Source organism: Dendropsophus ebraccatus, chromosome 1 (assembly GCF_027789765.1).
Source record: "Dendropsophus ebraccatus isolate aDenEbr1 chromosome 1, aDenEbr1.pat, whole genome shotgun sequence".
NCBI classification, from domain to species: Eukaryota; Metazoa; Chordata; class Amphibia; order Anura; family Hylidae; genus Dendropsophus; species Dendropsophus ebraccatus.
In genome coordinates this window covers 233877598-233888012 of record NC_091454.1, presented here as the reverse complement: position 1 = coordinate 233888012, position 10415 = coordinate 233877598, and the positions used below count along the sequence as shown (strand labels likewise).

Sequence of the window (10415 nt, the reverse complement as noted above, 5' to 3'; positions counted from 1 at the left end):
GGAGGAGGAGGAGAAAGCTACATACACAGGAGGAGGAGGAGAAAGTTACATACACAGGAGGAGGAGGAGAAAGCTACATACACAGGAGGAGGAGGAGAAAGCTACATACACAGGAGGAGGAGGAGGAGAAAGCTACATACACAGGAGGAGGAGGAGAAAGCTACATACACAGGAGGAGGAGGAGGAGAAAGCTACATACACAGGAGGAGGAGGAGGAGAAAGCTACATACACAGGAGGAGGAGGAGAAATCTACATACACAGGAGGAGGAGGAGAAATCTACATACACAGGAGGAGGAGGAGAAGAAATCTACATACACAGGAGGAGGAGGAGAAAGCTACATACACAGGAGAAGGAGGAGAAATCTACATACACAGGAGGAGGAGGAGAAATCTACATACACAGGAGGAGGAGGAGAAATCTACATACACAGGAGGAGGAGGAGAACTCTACATACACAGGAGGAGGAGGAGAAATCTACATACACAGGAGGAAGAGGAGAAAGCTACATACACAGGAGGAGGAGGAGAAAGCTACATACACAGGAGGAGGAGGAGAAAGCTACATACACAGGAGGAGGAGGAGGAGAAAGCTACATACACAGGAGGAGGAGGAGAAATCTATATACACAGGAGGAGGAGGAGAAAGCTACATACACAGGAGGAGGAGGAGAAAGCTACATACAAAGGAGGAGGAGGAGAAATCTACATACACAGGAGGAGGAGGAGAAAGCTACATACACTAGAGGAGGAGGAGAAAGCTACATACACAGGAGGAGGAGGAGAAAGCTACATACACAGGAGGAGGAGGAGGAGAAATCTACATACACAGGAGGAGGAGGAGAAATCTACATACACAGGAGGAGGAGGAGAAAGCTACATACACAGGAGGAGGAGAAAGCTACATACACAGGAGGAGGAGGAGGAGAAAGCTACATACACAGGAGGAGGAGGAGAAAGCTACATACACAGGAGGAGGAGGAGGAGAAAGCTACATACACAGGAGGAGGAGGAGAAAGCTACATACACAGGAGGAGGAGGAGAAAGCTACATACACAGGAGGAGGAGACGGATACATAGGACCCCTCTATTGCCAGAACTGATCCCAAAGCGTCTTAGCCATGAGCGGGCCCCCAGCCTGGCCTTCATAGTCTGGTCTTACACCTCCAATCACCTGGACTACAGGCAGAGCCTAAACATGAGCGGCCATCATGGAGTAGCCAGTAACCGTAGTATCCAACCACTACACACACAGACACGCCCACTAAGGATAGGTGGGGCCGGCTAGCTGACTCCACCCTACTGCAAACCCCGATAATGAAGGGAGAATACAGCAAGAAGTGCTCCATGATGGGGTATTCCTGGCCTCCTCCCGGGGAACCCCCTATGGTCAGAGCGCCCTGGAAGCAGAGGGACAATGCCCTAATACACTGCATTAATAAAGTTCTATTACTTTGTATGTATAATATAATAAGTGTGTCATGTCCTAGAGATACACACTGAGCAGCAGGGGTGGGATGGGCCTCTCTGCTGCCATCACTGTTCATGTGGGGAACTGCAGGGCTGTCCAAGCCGAGGTGCCCGCTCTGATCCTGTGCTGCTGCACACAGAGCACTGTACACACCAGCCCCTCCCCCCCCCCATGTGGCGGAATATAGTTATAACAATACACGGGGGGAGGCTGCCTGTCACTATCGATGTATGCAGTGATAACAGCCGACACCTTGCCGACCCGAGGCAAAGACACCCGAAGCCTAACCGACCCGAGGCAAAGACACCCGAAGCACAGACACCCGACGCCTAACCGACCCGAGGCAAAGACACCCGACGCCTAACCGACCCGAGGCAAAGACACCCGAAGCCTAACCGACCCGAGGCAAAGACACCCGACGCCTAACCGACCCGACGCCTAACCGACCCGAGGCAAAGACACCCGACGTCTAACCGACCCGAGGCAAAGACACCCGAAGCACAGACACCCGACGCCTAACCGACCCGAGGCAAAGACACCCGACGCCTAACCGACCCGAGGCAAAGACACCCGAAGCCTAACCGACCCGAGGCAAAGACACCCGACGCCTAACCGACCCGACGCCTAACCGACCCGAGGCAAAGACACCCGACGTCTAACCGACCCGAGGCAAAGACACCCGACACCTTGCCGACCCGACGCCTAACCGACCCGACGCCTAACCGACCCGACGCCTAACCGACCCGAGGCAAAGACACCCGACGTCTAACCGACCCGAGGCAAAGACACCCGAAGCCTAACCGACCCGACGCCTAACCGACCCGAGGCAAAGACACCCGACGGCTAACCGACCCGAGGCAAAGACACCCGACGTCTAACCGACCCGAGGCAAAGACACCCGACGTCTAACCGACCCGAGGCAAAGACACCCGACGTCTAACCGACCCGAGGCAAAGACACCCGACGCCTAACCGACCCGACGCCTAACCGACCCGAGGCAAAGACACCCGACGCCTAACCGATCCGAGGCAAAGACACCCGACGCCTAACCGATCCGAGGCAAAGACACCCGACGCCTAACCGACCCGAGGCAAAGACACCCGACGCCTAACCGACCCGAGGCAAAGACACCCGACGCCTAACCGACCCGAGGCAAAGACACCCGACGCCTAACCGACCCGAGGCAAAGACACCCGAAGCCTAACCGACCCGAGGCAAAGACACCCGACGCCTAACCGACCCGAGGCAAAGACACCCGACGCCTAACCGACCCGACGTCTAACCGACCCGAGGCAAAGACACCCGACGCCTAACCGACCCGAGGCAAAGACACCCGAAGCCTAACCGACCCGAGGCAAAGACACCCGAAGCCTAACCGACCCGAGGCAAAGACACCCGACGTCTAACCGACCCGAGGCAAAGACACCCGACGTCTAACCGACCCGAGGCAAAGACACCCGACGTCTAACCGACCCGAGGCAAAGACACCCGACGCCTAACCGACCCGACGCCTAACCGACCCGAGGCAAAGACACCCGAAGCCTAACCGACCCGAGGCAAAGACACCCGACGCCTAACCGACCCGAGGCAAAGACACCCGACGCCTAACCGACCCGACGTCTAACCGACCCGAGGCAAAGACAACCCGACGCCTAACCGACCCGAGGCAAAGACAACCCGAAGCCTAACCGACCCGAGGCAAAGACACCCGAAGCCTAACCGACCCGAGGCAAAGACACCCGAACGTCTAACCGACCCGAGGCAAAGACACCCGACGTCTAACCGACCCGAGGCAAAGACACCCGACGTCTAACCGACCCGAGGCAAAGACACCCGACGCCTAACCGACCCGACGCCTAACCGACCCGAGGCAAAGACACCCGACGCCTAACCGATCCGAGGCAAAGACACCCGACGCCTAACCGATCCGAGGCAAAGACACCCGACGCCTAACCGACCCGAGGCAAAGACACCCGACGTCTAACCGACCCGAGGCAAAGACACCCGACCCTAACCGACCCGAGGCAAAGACACCCGAACGCCTAACCGACCCGAGGCAAAGACACCCGAAGCCTAACCGACCCGAGGCAAAGACACCCGACGCCTAACCGACCCGAGGCAAAGACACCCGACGCCTAACCGACCCGACGTCTAACCGACCCGAGGCAAAGACACCCGACGCCTAACCGACCCGAGGCAAAGACACCCGAAGCCTAACCGACCCGAGGCAAAGACACCCGAAGCCTAACCGACCCGACGCCTAACCGACCCGAGGCAAAGACACCCGACGCCTAACCGACCCGAGGCAAAGACACCCGACGCCTAACCGACCCGACGTCTAACCGACCCGAGGCAAAGACACCCGACGCCTAACCGACCCGACGCCTAACCGACCCGAGGCAAAGACACCCGACGCCTAACCGACCCGAGGCAAAGACACCCGACGCCTAACCGACCCGAGGCAAAGACACCCGACGCCTAACCGACCCGAGGCAAAGACACCCGACGCCTAACCGAGCCCGAGGCAAGACACCCGAAGCCTAACCGACCCGAGGCAAAGACACCCGACGCCTAACCGAACCCGAGGCAAAGACACCCGACGCCTAACCGACCCGACGTCCTAACCGACCCGAGGCAAAGACAAACCCGACGCCTAACCGACCCGAGGCAAAGACACCCGAAGCCTACCGACCCGAGGCAAAGACACCCGAAGCCTAACCGACCCGAACGCCTAACCGACCCGAGGCAAAGACAACCCGACGCCTAACCGATCCGAGGCAAAGAACACCCGAACGCCTAACCGATCCGAGGCAAAGACACCCGACGCCTAACCGACCCGAGGCAAAGACACCCGACGTCTAACCGACCCGAGGCAAAGACAACCCGACGCCTAACCGACCCGAGGCAAAAGACACCCGACGCCTAACCGACCCGAGGCAAAGACACCCGAAGCCTAACCGACCCGAGGCAAAGACACCCGACGCCTAACCGACCCGAGGCAAAGACACCCGACGCCTAACCGACCCGACGTCTAACCGACCCGAGGCAAAGACACCCGACGCCTAACCGACCCGAGGCAAAGACACCCGAAGCCTAACCGACCCGAGGCAAAGACATCCGAAGCCTAACCGACCCGAGGCAAAGACACCCGACGTCTAACCGAACCCGAGGCAAAAGACACCCGACGTCTAACCGACCCGAGGCAAAAGACACCCGACGTCTAAAACCGACCCGAGGGCAAAGACACCCGACGCCTAACCGACCCGACGCCTAACCGACCCGAGGCAAAGACAACCCGACGCCTAACCGATCCGAGGCAAAGACACCCGAACGCCTAACCGATCCGAGGCAAAGACACACCGAACGCCTAACCGACCCGAGGCAAAGACACCCGACGTCTAACCGACCCGAGGCAAAGACACCCGACGCCTAACCGACCCGAGGCAAAGACACCCGACGCCTAACCGACCCGAGGCAAAGACACCCGAAGCCTAACCGACCCGAGGCAAAGACACCCGACGCCTAACCGACCCGAGGCAAAGACACCCGACGCCTAACCGACCCGACGTCTAACCGACCCGAGGCAAAGACACCCGACGCCTAACCGACCCGAGGCAAAGACACCCGAAGCCTAACCGACCCGAGGCAAAGACACCCGAAGCCTAACCGACCCGACGCCTAACCGACCCGAGGCAAAGACACCCGACGCCTAACCGACCCGAGGCAAAGACACCCGACGCCTAACCGACCCGACGCCTAACCGACCCGAGGCAAAGACACCCGACGCCTAACCGACCCGACGCCTAACCGACCCGAGGCAAAGACACCCGAAGCCTAACCGACCCAAGGCGTAACCGACCCGACGCCTAACCGACCCGAGGCAAAGACACCCGAAGCCTAACCGACCCGACGCCTAACCGACCCGAGGCAAAGACACCCGACGCCTAACCGACCCGACGCCTAACCGACCCGAGGCAAAGACACCCGAAGCCTAACCGACCCGACGCCTAACCGACACGAGGCAAAGACACCCGCCTCTTCCTCCCTGCAGACTCTCTCGCCCCCTTCTCCAAATTCTCTCTCCAGACTCTCTCACCTCTTCCTCCATACTCTCCCCGCAGACTCTCTCGCCTCTTCCTCCATACTCTCCCTGCAGACTCTCTCACCTCTTCCTCCATACTCTCCCCGCAGACTCTCTCACCTCTTCCTCCATACTCCCTGCAGACTCTCTCACCTCTTCCTCCATAGTCTCCCTGCAGACTCTCTCACCTCTTCCTCCATAGTCTCCCTGCAGACTCTCACCTCTTCCTCCATAGTCTCCCTGCAGACTCTCACCTCTTCCTCCATAGTCTCCCTGCAGACTCTCTCGCCTCTTCCTCCATAGTCTCCCTGCAGACTCTCTCACCTCTTCCTCCATAGTCTCCCTGCAGACTCTCTCACCTCTTCCTCCATACTCTCTGCAGACTCTCTCACCTCTTCCTCCATACTCTCTGCAGACTCTCTCACCTCTTCCTCCATACTCCCTGCAGACTCTCTCACCTCTTCCTCCATAGTCTCCCTGCAGACTCTCTCACCTCTTCCTCCATAGTCTCCCTGCAGACTCTCACCTCTTCCTCCATAGTCTCCCTGCAGACTCTCTCACCTCTTCCTCCATAGTCCCCCTGCAGACTCTCTCACCTCTTCCTCCATACACTCTACAGACTCTCTCGCCTCTTCCTCCATGCTGTCCCTGCAGACTCTCTCACCTCTTCCTCCATACTCTCTGCAGACTCTCTCGCCTCTTCCTCCATACTCCCTGCAGACTCTCTCACCTCTTCCTCCATAGTCTCCCTGCAGACTCTCTCACCTCTTCCTCCATAGTCTCCCTGCAGACTCTCTCACCTCTTCCTCCATAGTCTCCCTGCAGACTCTCTCACCTCTTCCTCCATACTCCCTGCAGACTCTCTCACCTCTTCCTCCATACTCTCTGCAGACTCTCTCACCTCTTCCTCCATACTCCCTGCAGACTCTCTCACCTCTTCCTCCATAGTCTCCCTGCAGACTCTCTCACCTCTTCCTCCATACTCCCTGCAGACTCTCTCACCTCTTCCTCCATACTCCCTGCAGACTCTCTCACCTCTTCCTCCATAGTCTCCCTGCAGACTCTCACCTCTTCCTCCATAGTCTCCCTGCAGACTCTCTCACCTCTTCCTCCATACACTGCAGACTCTCTCACCTCTTCCTCCATACTCCCTGCAGACTCTCTCACCTCTTCCTCCATAGTCTCCCTGCAGACTCTCTCACCTCTTCCTCCATAGTCTCCCTGCAGACTCTCTCACCTCTTCCTCCATACACTGCAGACTCTCTCACCTCTTCCTCCACAGTCTCCCTGCAGACTCTCTCACCTCTTCCTCCATAGTCTCCCTGCAGACTCTCTCACCTCTTCCTCCATAGTCTCCCTGCAGACTCTCTCACCTCTTCCTCCATGCTGTCCCTGCAGACGGTCGCACACGGTACCGGCTCCTCAGCTACTTCCCGGTAACATTAATATTCATGAGCTCGCGGCTGTTACTGACCAATGCGGAGATGTCTCTAGGTGACAAGGGAAAGGTGGGCGGGAAGATGTGTACGTAATAGCGGCTGGTCACGCCCACTGTCACCTCTGACCAATCAGCAGCCGCGCAGGGCGGTCTCCCGCGACTGATATTTCCAGTTTGCGTTCCAGCTGTCCCGGAAATGTTTTCAGTCTTTGGTTTTGTGGGCGGAGCAGCCGCGGTGCATGATGGGAGCTGGGGAATTCCCAACACGAGGAGGACGGAGGAACGCGCCACGGTGACCGAGAACCGGTGAGTCCCCCGTCCTGTATACCGGAACCGAGAGTCCCCCGTCCTGTATACCGGATCCTAGAGTCCTCCCCCCCCCCGTATACCGGAACCGAGAGTCCCCCGTCCTGTATACCGGATCCTAGAGTCCCCCGTCCTGTGTACCGGAACCGAGAGTCCCCCGTCCTGTGTACCGGAACCGAGAGTCCTCCCCCCTGTGTACCGGAACCGAGAGTCCCCCGTCCTGTATACCGGATCCTAGAGTCCCCCGTCCTGTGTACCGGAACCGAGAGTCCCCCGTCCTGTGTACCGGAACCGAGAGTCCCCCGTCCTGTATACCGGATCCTAGAGTCCTCCCCCCCCCCGTATACCGCAACCGAGAGTCCTCCCCCCCCCCCCCCGTATACCGGAACCGAGAGTCCTCTCCCCCGTATACCGGAACCGAGAGTTTGCCCCCCCCCCTGCCACCCCCCGTATACCGGAACAGAGAGTCCTCGCCGCTCCCCCCCCCCCTTATACCGTAACCGAGAGGCCTCGAAACACCCCCCCCCCCCCCCCCCCGTATACCGGAACCAAGAGTCCTCCTCCCCCCCCCTTTACCGGAACCGAGAGTCCTCCCACCCCCACCCCCCCCGTATACCGCAACCGAGAGTCCTCAAGCCCCGCCCCCCCCCCCCCCCCGTATACCGCAACCGAGAGTCCTCCCCCCGCCCCCCCCCGTATACCGCAACCGAGAGTCCTCCCCCCCGTATACCGCAACCGAGAGTCCTCCCCCCCGTATACCGGAACCGAGAGTCCTCCCCCCCCCCCCCCCCGTATACCGCAACCGAGAGTCCTCCCCCCGCCCCCCCCCCCCCCCCCCCGTATACCGGAACCGAGAGTCCTCCCCCCCCCCCCCCCCCCCCCCCCCCGTATACCGCAACCGAGAGTCCTCCCCCCCGTATACCGGAACCGAGAGTCCTCCCCCCCGTATACCGGAAACCGAGAGTCCTCCCCCCCCGTATACCGGAACCGAGAGTCCTCCCCCCCCGTATACCGGAACCGAGAGTTCCCCCCCCCCCCCTGCCACCCCCCGTATACCGGAACCGAGAGTCCTCCCCCCCCCCCCCCCCCCCCCCCCGTATACCGCAACCGAGAGTCCTCCCCCCGCCCCCCCCCCCCCCGTATACCGGAACCGAGAGTCCTCCCCCCCCCCCCCCCCCCCCCCCCGTATACCGCAACCGAGAGTCCTCCCCCCCCGTATACCGGAACCGAGAGTCCTCCCCCCCGTATACCGGAACCGAGAGTCCTCCCCCCCGTATACCGGAACCGAGAATCCTCCCCCCCCCCCCCCCCCGACACCCCCATACCCCCCCACCGTATACCGGAACCGAGAGTCCCCCCCCCCCAGTCCTGTATACCGTTCTCTTCTCCCTCTCCCCCCACCTCCCGTCCTCTGCTGCGCGCTCTCTCTTCTCCCTCTCCCCCCCGTCTCCCGTCCTCTGCTGCGCTCTCTCTTCTCCCTCTCTCCCCCCACCTCCCGTCCTCTGCTGCGCTCTCTCTTCCCCTCTCCCCCCACCACCCGTCCTCTGCTGCGCGCTCTCTCTTCTCCCTCTCCCTCCACCTCCCGTCCTCTGCTGCGCGCTCTCTCTTCTCCCTCTCCCCCCGTCTCCCGTCCTCTGCTGCGCGCTCTCTCTTCTCCCTCTCCCCCCCGCCTCCCGTCCTCTGCTGCGCGCTCTCTCTTCTCCCTCTCCCCCCCGCCTCCCGTCCTCTGCTGCGCGCTCTCTCTTCTCCCTCTCCCCCCACCTCCCGTCCTCTGCTGCGCGCTCTCTTCTTCCTCTCCCCCCACCTCCCGTCCTCTGCTGCGCGCTCTCTTCTTCCTCTCCCCCCACCTCCCGTCCTCTGCTGCGCGCTCTCTTCTCCCTCTCCCCCCACCTCCCGTCCTCTGCTGCGCGCTCTCTTCTCCCTCTCCCCCCCGTCTCCCGTCCTCTGCTGCGCTCTCTTCTCCCTTTCCCCCCCGTATCCCGTCCTCTGCTGCGCGCTCTCTTCTCCCTCTCCCCCCCCCCCCCCGTCTCCCGTCCTCTGCTGCGCGCTCTCTTCTCCCTCTCCCCCCCCCCCCCGCCCGTCCTCTGCTGCGCTCTCTTCTCCCTCTCCCTTCTCCCTCTCCCCCCCCCCCGTCTCCCGTCCTCTGCTGCGCGCTCTCTCTTCTCCCTCTCCCCCCACCTCCCGTCCTCTGCTGCGCTCTCTCTTCTCCCTCTCCCCCCACCTCCCGTCCTCTGCTGCGCGCTCTCTCTTCTCCCTCTCCCCCCACCTCCCGTCCTCTGCTGCGCGCTCTCTTCTCCCTCTCCCCCCACCTCCCGTCCTCTGCTGCGCGCTCTCTCTTCTCCCTCTCCCCCCACCTCCCGTCCTCTGCTGCGCGCTCTCTCTTCTCCCTCTCCCCCCCACCTCCCGTCCTCTGCTGCGCGCTCTCTCTTCTCCCTCTCCCCCCGTCTCCCGTCCTCTGCTGCGTGCTCTCTCTTCTCCCTCTCCCCCCGTCTCCCGTCCTCTGCTGCGCGCTCTCTCTTCTCCCTCTCCCCCCGTCTCCCGTCCTCTGCTGCGCGCTCTCTCTTCTCCCTCTCCCCCCGTCTCCCGTCCTCTGCTGCGCGCTCTCTTCTCCCTCTCCCCCCCCCCACCTCCAGTCCTCTGCTGCGCGCTCTCTCTTCTCCCTCTCCCCCCACCTCCAGTCCTCTGCTGCGCGCTCTCTCTTCTCCCTCTCCCCCCACCTCCCGTCCTCTGCTGCGCGCTCTCTCTTCTCCCTCTCCCCCCGTCTCCCGTCCTCTGCTGCGCGCTCTCTTCTCCCTCTCCCCCCCCCACCTCCAGTCCTCTGCTGCGCGCTCTCTTCTCCCTCTCCCCCCCCCCCCCACCTCCCGTCCTCTGCTGCGCGCTCTCTTCTCCCTCTCCCCCCGTCTCCAGTCCTCTGCTGCGCGCTCTCTTCTCCCTCTCCCCCCCCCCCCCACCTCCAGTCCTCTGCTGCGCGCTCTTCTCCCTCTCCCCCCCCCCCCCCCCCGTCTCCAGTCCTCTGCTGCGCTCTCTCTTCTCCCTCTCCCCCCACCTCCCGTCCTCTGCTGCGCTCTCTTCTCCCTCTCCCCCCACCTCCCGTCCTCTGCTGCGCGCTCTCTTCTCCCT

General features: G+C 61.5%; 1 protein-coding gene across 1 annotated transcript in view; it reads left to right on the top strand.

Moving 5' to 3' along the window:
* The first annotated feature begins 7170 nt into the window (after positions 1-7170).
* LOC138770999 (cellular tumor antigen p53-like) overlaps positions 7171-10415 on the top strand; it is a 42836-nt gene continuing 39591 nt past the window's right edge. The window contains exon 1 of the mRNA XM_069950388.1: positions 7171-7295. Within this exon, the coding sequence (XP_069806489.1) occupies positions 7186-7295 (110 nt within the window). The 5' untranslated portion in view covers positions 7171-7185. The remainder of the gene's footprint in view (positions 7296-10415) is intronic.